Source organism: Epinephelus moara, chromosome 7, assembly GCF_006386435.1.
Source record: "Epinephelus moara isolate mb chromosome 7, YSFRI_EMoa_1.0, whole genome shotgun sequence".
Classification (NCBI taxonomy): Eukaryota; Metazoa; Chordata; class Actinopteri; order Perciformes; family Serranidae; genus Epinephelus; species Epinephelus moara.
The window spans coordinates 2,004,502-2,023,648 of record NC_065512.1 but is presented as its reverse complement, the minus strand read 5'-3'; the positions used below and the strand labels follow the sequence as shown (position 1 = coordinate 2,023,648).

The following is a 19,147-nucleotide window of genomic DNA, read 5'->3' as shown; positions in this document are numbered from 1 at the left end:
ACCCCCCCCCCCCCCTTAGTTGCTACTTCCTTTCAGAGAGTCTGAATAGAAGACCAAAACCAAAAAACGTGGGAACAGTCGACCATTATTTCTCCACATTCCCTCCAGCAGCATGTTCAGACTTGTGTTTGGGCATGACGAAAGAGCGAATCAGATTTTTCCAGCAGAAGTTTGAGACGATTTCTTTATTAGTTTACTCTTTGAGTGACTCTCGACCAACTTGTCTCGCTACTTTAAAGCTGGGGTCGACACAATTATGGGGAAGGCAAAAAACAAAACAAAAGAACAGCAAATGCACCCTCTTCCCATCAGCTCTCTCTGTCTTAAGCCTCCGGACGACCATGGACATATGCATGCACTTCATACAGTAATACACTGGTTTATTTAATCTGATTTCATTGTAGAGTTCCACACAGCTTATTCACTCAGCCCCTCCTCATCCTGCTCACTCTCTGTTTATCGGACGACATCCGAGACAAGATTTAGCTGCTAACCACCCCACAGTCCCTCTTCAGACAGCAGTGGTTGACAGTTGAAGCGGCCTGAATTCGGCCAGTGCAAACCATCCCAGTGCTGGGTGCCATAGCAGACTAATGCCCAGTGGTTGTACTGGTTTTAACCTGTGTAACAGCAGCAACAGAAAGTTTGCTGCCTGCTTTCCTCCTGGCGAGGTGGTCTGTAGCAGTGGGGGAGTGAGTCGGAGGACACACTCTGATTCGAGGCTCTAGCTAACGTTTGCTACACTTTGCAGCCTTTGGCTCCAGTTAGCAGAATGCTAAACTATTAGCAACATTTTCCCTCCATCTCTGAAACATTTTGCTGATGTTGATGAGCGTTTCACTACGTTTATTGTCAGACTCTGTTTTTGATCAGTCCATCTTCCATTTTCGTGTTGCTCTGCAGTGTAGGCAGTTGTTGCCAATACTGAACAGCAACCTTCTCTGCAGGATTCTCCTCCGATGAATCAGGCTTTCACCAAAGACACATGCACGCCCATCTGCATTTGTAGACCAGCCAATAGGAACGCAGGCTCTCTGAAATGACCTGTGATTGTCTGAAGTCTCCCAACGTTGGCTAGATTTTCTAAAGCCTGAAAACAGAGCCAGGAGGAGGAGTGTTTTCTCTCAGACCTGTTAAATTACAATATGCTCAAAGTTTATGATGGAGCTTTTGCCCAGTGACACCAAAATGAAACTGCCTACCCTGGCTTTAAACCAACAATTTGAGTATCTTTTGAATTGTATTGTTCTGTTGCTGTTTAATAGAAGTTGTTGAAATGTTTAAAACCCAAATATCTCTGCTCCCTCTGACTGTTAAATCCTCTCCCTCAGATTCTGTTCGAGGCCACGGTGAAAGGTATTCCTCAGAGAGTTCTCGGCTCGGCCTCCTATCAAGTGGGGAAGATGGATGTGCTGAATGTGAGTGCGTCTCTCTCCACTGTCAGACACGCATTCATATTCAGTTTTTTATGGAAATGCTTATAAAGAGGACGCTTTGTGTTTCCTTCCTCAGGGAACGCCGGCTCTGTTCCTCATCCTCCTGCTCTACAACAGCAGCATGCTGGCAGCGTACATAGAGGACGAGAGGTGAGTCTGATGTTTATTCATTTATTCATGTGAGATTTAATCTGAGCTCACAGCTGGAGTTTGTAGGGGAAGAGGGGAAATCTATTCTCACATGGGTCATGATTCCCTCTTGAGCTTGAACATTCCTTATGATTGAACCACGGGATGGTGAAACGTAACGGTTGTCAACATGTGCATGGTGTTTAAGTTCTAAGCGAGTCTACGATGACTGAGCGTGAGCGACCACAGATGGATCCAATCCAACTGGGCACCCCCTGGTTTAACAGCGTATGGAAGCAATTTGGCCTTTATGAAACTGAGGAGAGATGAGAGCTGGACGAGAGCTGCACTGTACGAACTAATATATTTTGGGAACATAGACATTAGACGCCATATTTCACATTTCCAACCACTGTTGGAAAACAGCTGGTTGAAGTTGCTGCTCTGTCACACTTTAGTTTGTTTTCTTGTTCCTTCTTTGCAGCACTGGGAAATATCTTCCAGTTGACACATCTCTTTATTTTCTTTTAATAAAAGACAATGGAAGTAAATAAATCTGCTTCTTGGTGAGAAATAAATATATCATAGAAATGGAAAATTTTGATGCACCAAGATGTGTTCATAGTGGCATCGCAGCCGTCTGAGTCAGAATCATGAGGTGTGTGTGGATCAGAGCATGTGAGCGGAGCGGAGCGGAGCAGGTGAAAATTTCTGCTCCTCGCTCGCAGACCTGTCACTTTGCGCCGCTCGTCCGCTCCACTTGGTTCTGCGCATTCTTCACTCCGCTCCGCTCCACTCCATTATAAAGCCCTGGTGTTTGGTGCCCCCCTGACCTTCACCTGCAAAATGTTACTCAAATTAACACATAGCAGGATCAAAATGCACAAAACAACTACAAAGAGACACAAAATGACCTCAAAGAGACACTTGACGCCTAAAATAAGACATAGGACCAAGAAAACATGTCAAACAATTACAAAAAAGAAGCACAACTACCATAAAGTCTGTGTAGTGCTCCTGTGCAGGACAGGTGGTAGGGCCTTTCGCATGTCTTTGCCCATTGTCACGTAATCTGCCCATGTATGTTAGGGCTGCTCGATTATGGAAAAAAATCATAATCAGGAGTTTGGCCCCCGATATGCGCGCGCACACACACAGACCAACCTCTCTCGCTCTCCCTCTGCCATTTTCTGCACACTGTTTTTGAAATCTTCCTTGATCACCTGCCCCTGCATTATTCGTAGTTCACCTACTTGACTGGCTCGTGGAGTGAAGAGAGGAGGGGAGGGGGCGGTACTGCGCATGCGCGGCTTCCGTAGAAGACGAAATAACATCTCCGGGTGTCCGTGACCAAAATTCGTTTACCCTCGATTTCATTAATTTTGAAATCGTTTGACCTCAAAATCGTAATTGCGATCACCAGACGATTAATTGCACAGCCTGAATGCATGTAGACATTCCCACCTCCGGTAGTTTAGTTTGGTTTCTCCAGACCAAAGCAAAAAGATCTGTTGTTGCATTTTAGTTTTACTTTGTAGTCTGTAAACAGCTGTCATTTAAACAGTTTTGGTAAATGTCATTCTGCATCATCACTGCTACAGACCTTCAGTCCACTGACAGAGAGCGAGTCATGTTCAATGCACCTGAAACGATTACACACACTTCTGATTTTAGATGCACAGTAACACATGGTCCATTAATAACTCCATTACACTCCAGTGTGATTAATATTTATGATTAAATGTCAAGTTGTTACAATCTTGGACTCAAGTTTACTACAGTTACAGGAAAAGCACCCATGAACAGTGTTTTAATGTGTTAGTGACAGTTTCCCAAACACGATCAGTTTTTCACTTCATGATCAAACTGCATGTCTGAAGCTGGTTCTCATCATAATTTAGTGTCGTTGTCCTGATTATCATAGTCATATATTCAACAGTATTTAACCAGTGAGCTGCTGTTCGTCAGAATAACTGATAATCGTTACACAGCACTGTTACATTATTCAACCTGTGGAGAGTAGTGTTGTCCTGGATTATTGTTTGGTGTCCTCTGGTGGTGTAACTGTAAACTACAGGATGAGTTTGACTAAAAGGAATACTTCATCCCCTCAAATAGTCATTTGTGTATCAGTTACTCACCTGTGTTAGGTTGAATTTGAAACTAAAGAACTTGCATGTCTTCACGGTGAACGAAGAATCCAAAAACATCTTAAAGCTTTTTTTTGGTTCATGTTCTGACTTGATGTCTCTCCATCTGCAGGTTTTTTCAGTGCCTTCAGACGCTGGTGAGCTGCGGTCTGTCGGGCCCCACTTCCCCTCTGGCGTTTGGGGAGGCGGTGCTGGGTGCTATCGGACGCAGCGCTGCGTCTGTGCAGAACAAGGAGCAGCTGTGGAGGATGTGGAGCGTGGTGGTCAGCTCGCTCACTGACACCATCACACAGGTAGGCGGAGATGCGGGGAGAGTTGTTGAACATGAGTCTGAGTTTCGATTTTTGTCTAACTCAAGCTGATCAACTTTGGTGTCATGATCAGTCGATATTTTGTATTGATTCATGAGGGCGAAATTAACCTTCAGCAGTAATTGATATCTGAGTTATGAAGAGAAATTTGAGGTGACGAGGGCTGCCTGGCATCAGGAGTTTGGAGGAAGTACAGGGGATAAAATTGTCCCCAAAAAAACAGTTGGAAAAAAACCCCAAAACACTCGACCCTACTGCGAATCTGCAGCAGATTGAGTGTACCACAAAACATTGGAGTAGCTGCTTCCTGCAGGGTGATGCGTTTCCCCTGACAGCCTTGTAACGTGAGCGTGCCAGCAGAGCACTACATTAACTCAACATTTTCAATCACTTCTTTTTACAGTCGAACGAGGTCAACCAAGGAGACGCTCTGGAGCACAACTTCAGCGCCATGCACTCTGCACTGATGTTCCCCGTCACACACCTGCTACATGGCGCACCGTTACAGCAGGTCTGTTGATCATTACACTGTCAACCTCTGTTGGTTTGTCCAGAATCCTGTTTTCACTTTAACCATTGGACTGATTGAGACCGCTGTGCTGCTTTGTTCAGGCGGCCCAGAAGTCGATGCTGTCTTCGTGGTCGAAGCTGTACAAAGTGTTCGCCCGCTGCTCTGCGCTGGTGGTCACAGCTGAGGAGAACATCTGCTGCGAGGAGCTCTGTGCAAAGATGACAGCTGCAGTAGAGAAAGATGCTCTGACGGTGAGTGGACGACAGAAAAACTGCTGTCACGGTGAAGCAACTGTGAGCACAATGATATTATTTCTGTAGTTTATTTAACCAGAAAAAACTCTTAAGATTAAAAATCTGTAAAAATAGTTGTAGTAATATATTACTGAACTGCTTCTGTGATATAAAATGACACTGCAATAATAGATTTTGGCAATTTGACGAATCTCCCGCCCCTGGTTGCTTTTTATAACTGGTAAAAGTGTATGTTTTAAATGTTTTGAAAACCTGCTTTAACATATCGGTGCTGTCTGATCCTTCAGGTTCCTTCGACATTAAACGTAGTTGCCAGTATCCTCCAGGTTGTGGTGGAGTGTGTGGACTTCTCCCCGTACACGCCTCACTTTCAGCAGAAGCTCAAGTGTAAGAAGTAAAGCTGACCTCATCAGTCCTCATATTTAGATTAAATGGAGACTTTAATCTTGTTACCCTTCTGTTTCCTCCAGCTCCTCACACTCCAGTAAACTGGATGAAAAAGAGGAACAAGGTCCTGGGGAATCTGTCCACCTTCCAGTCCCTGCTGGTCCAATGTCTGGAGGTTTATCTGGAGGCGCCGGAGGCCTCGTCTGAAGCCACAGGACTCGCCCTGGTCTCCATCCTGTCTGCTCTCTTCTCCAATCTCGTTCTCGCCAACACTGTCAAGGAAGCTCTGACGTCTCTGATCCAACCTCTCACCCTCTTCTACAAACAAGCAGCCAGCGAAACGTCAAAATTCTCCTCACAGCTCCTGGGAAAGGTGGGATTCATGTCAGATGGATGCACGTTTTTTTAAGCATTTTTACCTTGAAGCATTTTAAACCTTTTTCCCTTTTGTTCTCCTGCAGTTGGAGAAGCTTCTCAGTGACGTTCTCGGCTGCCTGCAGACCCGCTCCACTCTGGCGTACAACGACGAGCTGCTGGCTCTGCTTTCTCCTCTGCTCTGTGTGTTGTTTCCTCACAAGAGCAAGCACCTCCGCACCTCCGTCACCCAGTTCTGGAACTCCACCTTCGCCAACTCAGTCAGCCTCACTTACCCCGAAGAGATCAGGTGAAAATGTCCAGCTTATATTGATGTCAGGTTTTCTGCAGGTGTGGCTCAGTGTCTGTCTCTAACATCATACTAACATACAGCTGTAGTGGAACGCAACAAAGAGAAAAGATTTTATTTTATGACAGACCAAATAAAGAGAAAATTACAGCAGTCTCATAGTTGCCGTTTCCTTTCCACAGACCAATACTGAGCCAAGTGAAACTTAACACCCCGATCATCCTTCCTAGCTTCGAGGCTGTCAGTGTTCCTGATGAGCTCAGTGGACAATACTCAGTGAGTAGCTGTTACCTGTTCAGTGTGTGGTCTGAGCTACGTTCACTGCTCTCTCTGTTCTTATTATTTGTGGCTGATGCTGTTTGTGTCTTCAGAGTGAGAGTTCCCAGTTGGAGACGAATCTCAGCGGGATGCCGGTGTCATCTGTGGGGAAGAGGGACTCTCTGCTGGGAAAAGCTGCTGAGCTGAAGGACAGGAGCTCCACCAAGACGTCCAAGCCAGTTGCTGTAAGTTTCGACTTGGACCAGACCAGGTTTCATGAGGGACATGTCATTATTATTGTGTGTACTAAATATCTGTCTGGGTCCGGTGTAGCAACAGAAAGTTTGTTTTCACTCAGCTCTGCAGCAGCTGCTCCTCTAATCCATCGATCCGATCAGCTCTTATCGATCTGACCACAAATTAATTGTAAGGAAGTCTTGAGTGTTACGTACAACTGGGGGAAAAATAAAAGTCATGACAAGTTCAGCCTGTGTTGCATTCACGGACCCACAAAAACCTCAAATCAGAGATGGACACAGAATGATCACAAAGGGACACACAAACACTAGAAAAAAGGACAAAGTCTGCTGATCTGCCCCCTCGTCCTTCATCAGCTAATGCCACACATAGAACCAGTGTCTGACCTTTTTCTGTCGGCACTCTGCATTTGTTGACGGGTCTGACAATGATTTTCTTTTCCAGTTTCTTTGCCACCGGCAACATGAATGTCTTTAAGATGGAGTTTTGTAAAAGATGTTTACCTTGTTTATGTAATGTTTAGGTAACATGGGAAATCTGCCATTCTGCAAATGAAGAAAATGTTTTGTAACTATGCAAAGACAGTTACTGCTCATTCTACTAGTCTGTTTTTCTTTGTTTCTAATTGCTCATCATCTGGCCACTGTATGACTGGTTTCCATTGTGTTCCCATAAACAGACAAAGCTGGACTTCGGCTCTCCAAAGCCTCCTCGCAGAGAAGTTTTGGAGGAAGAAGCCTCCATCGACTTTGTCTTCATTCCTCCTGAGACGAAGGAGCGCGTTCTGACGGAGCACCAGAAGGAGGTGAAGAGGACTAAAAGGTCAGATTTGTCTTTTTGATTGTTTGTCTGTCAGAAAACACATTAATAAAGTGTCCATGCTGTCTTGTGTAGAGCTAACGTTGTCTTTGGCACACAGGGTGGACATCCCCGCCATGTACAACAACCTTGATGCTTCTCTGGATACGACAGTTTTCACCCAGTACACACAGAGCCAAGAAGACTCTCAGTAAGTTATGAGCTCCCAGAATCAAGATAAATCCCCGCTCTCATTAAAAACGCAGCGTCTACATTACAAACCTGTTTTTTTCCACAGAGACAACGTGGCAACCCAACAAGCTGGCAAGGTCACCACAGAGGCTCCTGAAAAGGTAATAAAACACACATCCACATCACGGGTGAAAAACAAAATCAACACTGGCAGGAGAGACTCTGCTGGGAGCTGCTTCTGTCCTGTTTTTATTCTGATGGGACAAAAAGTCCTTCTACATTGTTACTGGCAGAGACCACGTGTTTTAGAGTTTCAGTCATAAATTCATTAATGGTACAAAAATCATTTGGAGCATGAATTGTGGCAGAGACAGGATTGTGCACCGGTTTGCACACTCCAAAGGACCTTTTGGGATGAAGTCATGCTTGATATGCTTTATCAAACACACGCTAACTCGTATGACACCTAGCAATATCCAGAAGAGAGGTGGCAGCAGGCAAAGCGTGGTTATCACAAATCTTTTTCTTGCCAGCTACGCCCCTCTAACTCTTCGTGGGGGATCCTGAGGAGTTCCAAGCCACATGTGGAATCTCTCCAGTATGTTCTGGGTCTGAACCAACATGTCCTTACAGTTGGACGTGCCCAGTATACCTCCCCATGAGACATCCAGGAGGCATTCTGATGTCATTGAGGGGGTGTTTGTTGTGTTACACAACTTTTTAATCAGTTACGGTAACTCTCACAGTGCATGGGGGGGAAAAAAAACAATAAATGATCAACATGAACATGTTTAATGGAGGTTGGATACAGTTTAAATACTCAGGACTTAATAGCCCTATCTCTCCAGGCCCTCTGTAGGACACAGTTACAGTTTATAATACAAAAGCCAAAAAGCACCAATTGCGTAAATGTAAACACAGTTATGAACATGAATAACTAATACCAAAAAAGAAACTGAACTTACTACATAAAACCAGAATGTTGGGGTGTGGTTTCATGATACTGTTATTATTTAACAAGGATAAAAAAGAAACAAAAAGGGGGACACAAGGGGACCTAAATTCACCTTAAACAAATGAAGAACATACAGGTGTAATACACACCATCCAACTTTCCTGTCATTTCAAAAACTAGTCTTGTTGCAGTCTAATAGAAAAACTAATCCTTTCCATCTGAAAGATATCATATATATAAACCAATCCAGTTATCAACTGTAGGTGTTGCTGGTTTTAGCCACCTTCTGGTAGCTGCACTTAGGATCCAAAATAAATGTCTCTCATGAGAGGTAACATTGTCCAAAGCCAGGGTGCCCAAATATAGGGTCTCTAGTTTAAATCTATACTGTTTGCAAAACTGTATGAACCTCCTGGCAGAAGGGAATTAATGATGGGCAAAGCCAGAATCTGTGATATAGACCAGCACTGAAGAACTCAGTCAGTACGTTTACATGCACAGTTTAATTCCACTTTTAATCGGAATGAAAGGCCATTCCGATTAAAAGTGGTCATGTAAATGGATCAATCAATCATTCCGATTGAAAATTAAATCCGATTAAAGGGGGTGGTTTATTCCGTTTGTCATTCCGAATGAAAGAATTTTGTGTGCATGTATACAGTCATTCCTCTTTAAGTTCATTCCGGTCTTTCTGCACATGCTCGTTTCCTTGCCCTTCTGGCGCAATGACGTATATAGTGCGCATAGCAACGGGCTGAGATAGAGCAGTCGGACTCCTCCTCAACAGACGAAGCATTAGCAGAACAAGGTTGTTGTCGTACTGCTGCTTCAAGAATATAAGCAAAACAAGCCCGAAAAAGGCACTAAGAACGGCGTCGTCAAGCATCTTGTTATCCGGAGTAAGACTACAGTGTTTTCTTCTGGTAAACGTAAACAAGTAACATCCGCCCCGCCCCCTATCCAATCAGAAACCTTCCCTGCCCCAAACCTTGCGCAGACCCGAATAAAGGCGATTAAACTGATCTCCGTGTAAATCCTCATTCGGAATGAATATTTCTCATGTAAACTACCTGGAAAGACTTGGAATTCTGAATGATTTCATTCAGATTTGTCATTCTGAATGAGAAGCCATCATGTAACCGTAGCCATTGTCTCCTGCAGTTTGAACCTTTTGATAGTGACTCTTGAACTGCATTAATGAAGAACCTGATAAGGTTTTTTTTTCTCATCTAAACTCTCAAAGATGCTGAACTGTTATACCTTGGTTTAAGCCAAGGTAGTTACATTTTGGTAGTTGCAAATACCTATAAAGTCTTAAGATGGGTTTTTGATTTGAGTCCTCACATGAGGACATCTTGACCAATTTTACTAATAGTAACAAGATAAGACGCTGTTGAAAGTAGTGAAAGTACTCTTTTGAAGACACTGGGACTTTATTGTCTCGTTTAAGGACATTTAGGACTTGATTATTATGGACAGTGTTTCATTTTTTATACTTATAAGGTCCTACTGATCCCAAATAGCTAGGAGGAATTAGAAATGCATACCAAACAAAAGTTCAAGTCTCAGGAGGATGTTTAAAAGTAGATGTTGTTTCTACTTTCAACCCGAAATATGGGCTTTTCGTTTGGGTATGTACCTCTACCACAGCCTCTTATTACATTTTATACATGTCCAAAGAATGGTCCTTAAACATGAGTAATACCAGCATATCCCAAGTCTTTACCAGAAAATAGAACATTTGCAGTAAGGCCTAATTGGGATTATCCAAACCAGATTTTCTGTTTATGTAACCTGTGTCAAATTCTCAATATTTGGACAACCAGTGAAATATTAGTGTGCATGTAGTCAATGGCGTATCAGCACATTATCTTTATGGTGTGCTCTTTCCCACACAGATTTGAAATTAGGTTATACTCTGCAAACAATGCATGTTAAGACCTTAAAGCATCAGTTTTTGCCCTGATCTGACATCTTTCTGTACATCTTTGCAGACAGATTTAGTCACTTTTATTTGTTTTCCCTCAGGTTCCTCAGGAAGATGTGGAAAAAGAGAGAGACTCTGAAGTTCTAACAAAAGACACTCAAGACTATGCCAGCCCAAAAACGGTAGAGAACATTCCAGAAAACCAGGAGCAGGAAAAGGTGATCCCTGAGTCAGCAGACGTTTCGATGGAGGATGATGTCAAGAGTGACAATAGATCAGAAGACTTGGAAATGCAGTCTAAAGAAGGCACCAGTCCTAACATCTCTGGCTCTTCAGATTTAATCTCAGGGACTCCCCAGAAACCCAATAGTCGGCGTCAGTCCTTTATCACACTGGAGACCTATGCTGAGGGAAAACCTGCCAGTCCAAGCAGTGCGTCTACATTCACAGGTCCCCTCTTAAAGACCTCCAACAGCCAAGAACGCTCTAAAACCAACAGGAAATCGTCCTCTCGGGCTTCCCGGACATCCACTGGTCCAAACTCTCAGGACTCACAGTCCTCTCAGACAGGAAAAACAAACTCACAATGTCCTTCGATAGATGCCCTTGAGTCCCCTGTAAGGCCAAAAGACTCTGGGATAAGAAGTGAGCCAGTAAGACTAACTGAGAGACTGCCCAGTGACCCAACAGAGGATGAAGATGTTATCCCGGACACCCAGACTGAACTGGAGTCCAAGGAAAGTACAAAACTGGCTTCCTCAGTGGAAATGAAGCTGTCAAGCCAGGAAGAGGAGTGTGAGCAGAGTCTGGATGATTCTCAGTTGTCCCAGACTTCTCCAGGCGAACCCAGGCGGTCTGGACGCAACAGAGTCAAACCCCTATTGCCTGGAGAGGACCCTGAGGAACGGGAAGAAAAGTACAATGTGGTGAAAAGGAGGCGTTCTGGAGAGGAACCTAAAAGTGATTCTCCACAGCTGAGCTCAATGGCAAGTAAACCAAACACTAGAGGTAAGCTGGCTGCTGAGGAGGAGAGTAGCAGAATACGAACAAGGGCTCGGAGTGACAAGAGCGAGTCGAGCCAGACCAACTCTCAGGGTAGAGCGCACAAGAAGATCAGACTGTACAGCAACTCACAGGAATTCCTTGATAAACCTGAACTCAGAAGGAGAAGCGCCAGAGAGTCCAGCCAGACTGACTCGCAGTCAAGCATGCAGTCTGATCATGAAAGCCAGTCAAAGGGTCGGCAGAGACGGCAGAGCAAGGTGTCAGTGGAGAACAAGGAGGAGGGTGGAATGAAGACAAAGGTGTTGCCTGAAAAGGAGGAATCCAGCCAAACTGCCAAAAATGAGCGAGTGAAACAAGCCGAAAAGGAGGATGATATGCCAAAAAGAGATTCTCAAATGATCACTTTGTCCCCTCAAACTGGTAGCAGATCCCAAGAGGTTGAGATTATAGAACAGGCTGATGCCGATAAACTGAAGGAAGATTCTCAAATGATCACTCCTTCCCCTCAAACTGGCAGCAGATCCCAAGAGGTTGAGATTGTAGAACAGGCTGAAAAAGGTGCCAATAAGCTGAAGGAAGATTCTCAAACAATCACTCCTTCCCCTCAAACTGGTGGCAAATCCCAAAAGGTTGAGATTATAGAACAGGCTGATGCCGATAAACTGAAGGAAGATTCTCAAATGATCACTCCTTCCCCTCAAACTGGCAGCAGATCCCAAGAGGTTGAGATTGTAGAACAGGCTGATGCCGATAAATTGAAAGAAGATTCTCAAACAGTCACTCCTTCACCTCAAACTGGTAGCAAATCCCAAGAGGTTGAGATTGTAGAACAGGCTGATGCCGATAAATTGAAAGAAGATTCTCAAACAGTCACTCCTTCAACTCAAACTAGTGGCAAATCCCAAAAGGTTGAGATTATAGAACAGGCTGAAAAAGACTCTGATAAGATGAAGAAAGCTTCTCAAATTATCTCTTCTTCTCCTCAAAGTGTTGGCCAATCCCAAGAAGTTGAACTTGTAGAAAAGACCAACGAGGAAAAGAGAGATTCTCAGATAGCCACTTCTTTGACAAATGACAGTTCCCAAGGTAGAAACACACCAGTCAAGTTGGCAAATGAATCAGGGGTCAAAGACGAACACAAGACAAGTGAAGAAACTTATGACATCCTTAGCCAAGAGGGTTCTCAAGGTATCACACCTTCATCCTCTGATAGCCAGACTCGACGTAGATCCAGAAGAAGCAAGGCATCATCTGAGGCAGAGTCTGAAGATAAAGGTGAAAATAAAGACTCATTAGGAAGGACCAGGTCTCATTCGCAGGCAGCCTCGTCAGCTGCTGGTCAGGCAGAGGCTAGAGTTAGAGGTAGGCCCAGAAGGAGCAAGGTACAAGAGGAGCTTTCTCAGTCAAGTCCTAGCAAGACCCCAGAGAGTTCTCAGTCATTAGATGCTGCAGGATCATCAGAGTCCTCCCAAGGCAAGGGCAGATACTCGAGACGAAGATCCTCCCAAGCGTTAGTATCCAGCGTAGAGTCCTCGGAGTCTGAATCCTCAGAGGCCAAAGAAAATTCCCAAGTGCCCAAAAAGAGAGGCAGGAAACCTCGAGCGTCTCTTCCAAGTCCTCTCACCATTGACCCTAAAGATGGCAAAATTAAAATAGTAAAGGATGATTCTGATTCTTCTCAAAAGGCAGATTCACAAAGCATAGAAGCTGAAACAGATTTAGAGGATTCACAGTTAACCCAAGATTTGCAGGCTTCTGAATTGCTCCAGGTTACGCCCAACACTGAGAAGCAAAGTAAGGAAGAATCGCCAATGGAGGTAGACGTAGAGAAAACTGAGACCGACAACCGTATAATGAGCGACTCGTCCAGTGAGTCACCTCATAAGGAAGAAAAAGACTCAAACATTGAGAACACCTCTTGTCAGAAAAGTGACACTGGGGACTCTGCTGAAATGCTTGAATCCGTTGGGATTAGTACTGAACAGACTCAGGAAAAGTTGCCCTCTGACACATCTGTTCAGGGCACAACGGCGACTCCTGCTGAGACAACAAAGACACTGCAGGCTTCAGAGTCTCTAGTTGAGAAAGCTGAAGAAGTTTCAGAGTCTGCCGACAATGTTACAGAAAAACGAAGTGACAATTTAGATTCAAACCACCAAGAACATCCGCTTGATCCAGTGGAGGACACAGCTGAGGACAGTCACAGTACCTCCTCTGGACAAGACCACACTGAGCGTCCAAATGTCGTAGATGATTTTTCAGAGGAGGACAAACAGTCTGCCTCCAACCTCGATGGCGAATCAACAAACCAGCACACAGAGACCAATGCCGGTGATGACGTCACACCTCTACAGGAAAGTGATAAAGATGACAAATCCCAGACTGCAGAGTGTCAGGACGAAGAGGAAACTCAGACCGCCAACACTGAGAGCAGTGTCGTCGCAAATTTGGATTCTGCTCTGGCTGATGTGTCAGATGCCTCTGGTTTATCAGAACCGACAAGCAACAATGTTTTGCTGGATTCTCCAGCGAAGCTAAAGGACTTGGAGGCTTTAACGGGGGCAGATGTCGGCCAAAGCCCCAGCAGTGGCAGGACCAAGGGAACCTGGTCTCCCTCAGCGTCCCCATCGACCAGTATTCTGAAGAAAGGCCTGAAGAGACCACTTGAGGAGGAGACCCCCTCACCTCTTGTCAAAGTAAGTGACAAAGCAACCTACTCGCACATTTGAAAAACACAACTTTGACTTTAAATATCTTTTTTAAATTCCATTTAACTTTGCAGTCCAGACGTGTGTCTTTTGCGGATCCGATCCAACATCAGGAAGTGGCAGACGACATTGATCGTCGCAGCCCTGCAATCAGAACCAGCTCCCCAAGAAGATCCAAGGGTAGTGGTATCCCACAGCCGAAGGTATAACCGAAGCCAGCATTGTTCTTAATTGATATTTTCCTAATCTGCATAAACCAAACTTTTTCTACAGCACATAGTCTGCTTTGATCTAACATGACACCCTCTCTGCTCTCTATTATAGCATGTCACTACTCCAACAAAGGGCCTGCTGATCTTCAGTCCCAGAAATCTGCACAGTCCAGGTTACAAGAGCTCCAAGAAATGCCTGGTATGCACACAAATGAAAAATCAACTTTTATTGTTGTCACCACTTAATGGTGGTTCAGTTTTGTGGGGGCAGGTATTAAAGAAGATGCGGAGCAAGATTAACATTCATTTGGGGTCATGTGTCCGTCCACTGGTCCAGTGTTTGCTCTCCATGTAGCTCTGCTTTGGAAATATCTGACTCTGAAGCTGCTGGAAAGATTGTAAAAGCACCAACATGCGATCATTATCGTTCAGTGCATAGCACGCATTCTTTGTCAGAACCTGGCACAACACAGTCCTGCATCAGGCAGGTGACCCACAAAAAAGGTGGTTCACTGAGGGTATTTTGTCTTCATTTTATTTCTGGGTTTTTATTCTGGGTTACCAAAGAACATGCGATTCGGGGCACCCAGTTGCTCATCTGTTAGAGCAGACACCAGATGTTCAAAGGTCTTGCTGCAGCGGCCAGGGCTTCGACCCATGGCCCTTTACTACACATCATACCCCCACTCTCTAACCCTCTTTCACGCTAATACTGTCCTATCGTTAAAAGCAATAAATCACTGTTAATATCAGTCTACACACCCAAGAACTGATGCTGTGGATACAAAGTAAAACTAGGTCCCTTTTTAGATGTTAACAAACGTATTAAATAACCAACAACTCACAGCCATTGTTTTCGAGGGCACAAGAAAAGTGTCAAGGGAGAAGCTCCTATAATGTGCTCATTTACTTACCCACAATGGAATTTGACCGGCAACACTTTCATGTGATTCAGTTTTAGTGTAAAATATTGAATGGTGCAGGGTTCTGTTCACAGTCAAAGGATTTTAGTCCTGACGGTAGATGTGACTCTTTTGCCCCTCAGATTTCTGAAATGAGCCAGGAGCCACGGCCCGTCTCCAGAGACTGTATCTACCCTGCTCTGGTTGGCTGCTCCACACCTGTAGAAGCTGTGCTGCCTCAGATTTCCTCCAACATGTGGTGAGTACAGAGCAGGTTCATGATTTGGTCAAATGTTCATCAGTTGTTTTTTTTATCTCTTGTCAAATCAGGTGCGTCTCATTGTTACTGCTGTTGATTCTCCTCACAGGTCTCGTGGTTTCGGGCAGCTGGTTCGAGCCAGAAACATCAAAACAGTCGGTGACCTCAGTGCTCTTACTCCCAGTGAAATCAAGACTCTGCCAATTCGCTCACCTAAGATCTCTAATGTCAAAAAGGCGCTTAAAATCTATGAACAACAGGTACGCTGAGGGGGCAGAGGGCTGCACACAGCACACACAACACACACACACACATGATCACATACAGTTTACAAAAATACATTAAGGTGAACTTGTATTTGACGTCTGAATAATTGTCTTGCAGCGTAAAGGACGAGGTGGTGATGAGTTGAAGAGTTTTGATGAAACAGAGATGATGACGTCTGAACTGGAGGAGACCAGTGCTCCTCACAACCAGGACGAAGAAGATAAGACCTCAGGAGAGACACTAGGTTTGTAAAAAGTCTCTGTACATAATGAGGCTCGCTCATCATCACGCTGTAGCTTTATATTTAACATGCAGATGTAAAAGTGGAATTGATATTAACAAACTCTAAATGTCAGGCTTTCCTTCTCAGAATTTAAACGTCATATTTCTATCTGCAGCGATGGCGCTGATGGACGAGCCTGTCCCTGCAGATGGGAGGCCGGAGCAGGACGGCTCCAGGAATGAGACGCCTGACACGCCGGCCGGAGAGCAGAGAGCTGACGGACCGCTGCAGTCAGAGGTGGAGGCGCTCAGCGGCAGGATGACGCCACTAGAACTCAGTTACTGCTCCCCGCAGCAGCTCGTCCAGATTCACGATCAGCTGGGAGGCATGATGAGGCGCGTGGTCGTGGAGCTGGAGACACGTCTCTGCCAGACGGAAGGAAAACCCTGAAGAGACGACGCTTGTGCTGATCAGACGGATACACAGGTGTTACAGGAACGTGCAGAGACCTCAGCCTCGTCTCGCCTCAGATTTTTCTTTACTTAAGGTGTTTTTAATAAATGCTAGCAGCACTTATTTTCCATCTGTAGCTCCAGCTGTTGGATAGTTTATTTGATTTTAAGAAACACACAAAGGGAAGCACAGTCACACTATTTACTACGATTTCTAAACTGTGTGAAAAGACAATTTTAGTAGTTGTGTTCTGGACATGGACAGTATTTTCCTACGGTCCTATAGACTGTTAAAAAGGGCGGACGTACGGCTACGGATGTAGAAGAAAAATGTTTCTCTCCACAGGCTGTTCCACTTTTGTACATATGCTTTGTCTCATGTGGTTTAAATTCTCCATGTGCCTGTTTTTAGGTTGTTTACGATCATCAGTGCTCTTGTACATTTTGTAGGATTTTTTTTAGTTTTAAATCTTTTCTGTCCTTTCACTTTAACATCTTACTGCATTTTTAAAGTCCTGACTATAGGTGGTAGTGGACAGTCTGCACTCGGTGTGGTTTTAAATACTTCAATAAAAGACAGAACTTTTAATGATTGTTAACATTTTTAAGGTCTTTGTTCAACGTGCAAACATCAGGTCAGAACGAAGAGGGACCCCCTTTACTCTCTGTTTAAAATGCACCTCATATCTAGATCTGATTTAACCTGATTACACTTACACCTGTGTCTCAAGTGTCCACATTGAGATCCAATAACTGTCCAGGACCGGTTGTAGCTGTTCTCCACAACTTGCTCAGCCATCACCTCATAACAGGTTTGGTTTCTATCTAAACTGATGAGTTTTGCTTTGTATACTTATGTTGGACCAAACTGAAAGCACACGTGCCCCTTTTCGACGGTCATGGGCTGGCTCTGCTTGGTTTGGTTTGGTTTGGGCCATTAGCCCAGCACAGCAGGGATTTGCGCTTCCATGACAACAGGTCTACCCGTTGAAGGTGTGCCTTTTACCAATGACTGCTCATCCTGAGTGATGATGTTTAAAAGCAGCGAGCTGATCCATGGCTGAAGTCTCCGTTATTGTTGCTGCAGGTTTTTTTCCATCACACAGTAGGGCAGGTAAAAGAAGTTTACCTGTTGGAGGTGAGCTGTCTGCAGCTCTTCGGCATCGTCATCCTGTGGCTATTTCTGATTTCACTCTTCCTCCCTGCCTTATCATTAGACCTGGTTTTTATAGAAGAAAAGCTACAGACAAAGTTCTGCTAATTCAGTGATAAACACATTTAATTTCCTGTAGACTCTTCACAATAAAAGTTATATTTTTATGTAAAAACTTTAATTGTGAAGCAGCAAAATAAGGAAATGTTGAGTTTTCAGCTGAAGAACATGAAACAGTAAAAAATAAATCAGATATCTAAAGTACAATCAGGACGCAGGAGAGAAACTAAACTCCAAACCACAGAGATTCAGTCAGGAGCTACAGACGTACTGAGAGCTGAACACACAGAGACTTTAAAAGACACCTGTCTCTGGTGAGTGGAGTCACGCAACAAACATGCCTTGTTTGGGTCGTGGGATCGCTGCGGTCAGTGAGACATCTCCGCTATTTGCTTGAGGGCGTGTGGCTCGGCGTCTGGACCTACTCCTGAGAAGGACCATCTCTGGCGTGACGCAGCTTGGCGTGGCACGGTGCGTCTAAACTGACAATGGAAATACAAATTGGTGCAGCGAAGAGTGACAATGGAAAAAGGGTATAAATGGGCACAGACACGATATCAACCTTTAGTATATAGATGGCGTAGAACTAATTGTTTTAAACAGACTTTTTCCAGCAAGCATTACAGCAAACCATCTGCGTGTTACAGTTAAACCTAACCATGGAGGAACATTTCACTTCCACCACTTCTCACTGTAGAAGGAAACACCAACTGTTGTCGCAGAGATGTGCCTGTTGTTAGGATAAACAAAAATAATCTAACAGGTTTGAAAACATTTAACCAAAACTAAAATGTTTTAGGTTGTCTCACACCACACGGCACCATACTGGTAAAAAAAACACTTCTGAGCATTTAAAAGAAGAGGTTGGAACAATCATTTAAAATCACATCAGAAGACGACCAAGTGTAAAATATTCTGCACATCTGTAACGACCACCCTTCTGTGCAGACAGGAAGGGACGACAACCCAGAGGAGCTTCATTTCTTAGCTGGTGTCCATCCTGGCATTCTAGGCGTCTAACTGTGCGTCGAGTTCTGCTACCGCCGCGACCACCCCGACCTCTTCCTCCAGCACCACCTGAACCATGTCCTCCACCATCAGTGGCAAACGGTGTTCTGAAACACCACCCCCTTCATAAGAGCAGGATGGTGCCATGTACAACTATCTGCAAGAGGGGAAACAACCCTCCTGGAAACTGCAGGTTGACCTGGATCAGGGACTCAACTCTCCATCAGAGACCAATCTGAGGTCCGACCTGATCTTGTAGAAAGAAGAAGAAAATCCGCACAGTGAATTAGAGCGCTTCCTCAGGCAACTTCTTTTTGAATTTGCCTGAGGAAGACCATTTGGGTCGAAACGTTGCATTTTAGTCAATAAAGAAACCTGGGAGCTCTAATCCAGTGTGCGGATTTTCTTCTTCTTTCTGCATGGACCCCTATTATCCAGCACCTGACCAAAAACAGGATTGGATGTGCGCACAACTACTCTGTCTTCTGTGGACCTGATCTTGTGCCAACCTCACAGAAGTCATTGTACACTGAGGAACTAACAGAACCATGGGAGGCTGCAGCTGGAGAGCCTTGTGGCCTGGAGTACACAGACCAAGCAGCTGAGGCAGAACCATGAGGCAGGCGTACGCAGGTGCTCCCTGTAGAGGATGTGTAGCCACATCATCA

General features: G+C 44.6%; 1 protein-coding gene across 5 annotated transcripts in view; it reads left to right on the top strand.

Moving 5' to 3' along the window:
* rif1 (replication timing regulatory factor 1) overlaps nucleotides 1–16,847 on the top strand; it is a 25,915-nt gene extending 9,068 nt beyond the window's left edge. For 3 of the 5 annotated variants that reach the window (XM_050049418.1, XM_050049419.1, XM_050049417.1), the window contains exons 17-36: nucleotides 1,332–1,418; nucleotides 1,513–1,586; nucleotides 3,828–4,008; nucleotides 4,430–4,537; nucleotides 4,639–4,788; nucleotides 5,079–5,178; nucleotides 5,262–5,551; nucleotides 5,640–5,842; nucleotides 6,025–6,118; nucleotides 6,214–6,345; nucleotides 7,038–7,180; nucleotides 7,278–7,367; nucleotides 7,455–7,509; nucleotides 10,332–13,931; nucleotides 14,018–14,146; nucleotides 14,268–14,354; nucleotides 15,201–15,316; nucleotides 15,426–15,576; nucleotides 15,701–15,827; nucleotides 15,982–16,847. In XM_050049418.1, coding sequence (XP_049905375.1) covers nucleotides 1,332–1,418; nucleotides 1,513–1,586; nucleotides 3,828–4,008; nucleotides 4,430–4,537; nucleotides 4,639–4,788; nucleotides 5,079–5,178; nucleotides 5,262–5,551; nucleotides 5,640–5,842; nucleotides 6,025–6,118; nucleotides 6,214–6,345; nucleotides 7,038–7,180; nucleotides 7,278–7,367; nucleotides 7,455–7,509; nucleotides 10,332–13,931; nucleotides 14,018–14,146; nucleotides 14,268–14,354; nucleotides 15,201–15,316; nucleotides 15,426–15,576; nucleotides 15,701–15,827; nucleotides 15,982–16,256 — 6,192 coding nt within the window. In that variant the 3' untranslated portion in view covers nucleotides 16,257–16,847. The remainder of the gene's footprint in view (nucleotides 1–1,331; nucleotides 1,419–1,512; nucleotides 1,587–3,827; nucleotides 4,009–4,429; nucleotides 4,538–4,638; nucleotides 4,789–5,078; nucleotides 5,179–5,261; nucleotides 5,552–5,639; nucleotides 5,843–6,024; nucleotides 6,119–6,213; nucleotides 6,346–7,037; nucleotides 7,181–7,277; nucleotides 7,368–7,454; nucleotides 7,510–10,331; nucleotides 13,932–14,017; nucleotides 14,147–14,267; nucleotides 14,355–15,200; nucleotides 15,317–15,425; nucleotides 15,577–15,700; nucleotides 15,828–15,981) is intronic. The other 2 variants (XM_050049421.1, XM_050049420.1) reach the window with 2 other exon arrangements.
* Nucleotides 16,848–19,147: the final 2,300 nt, after the last annotated feature.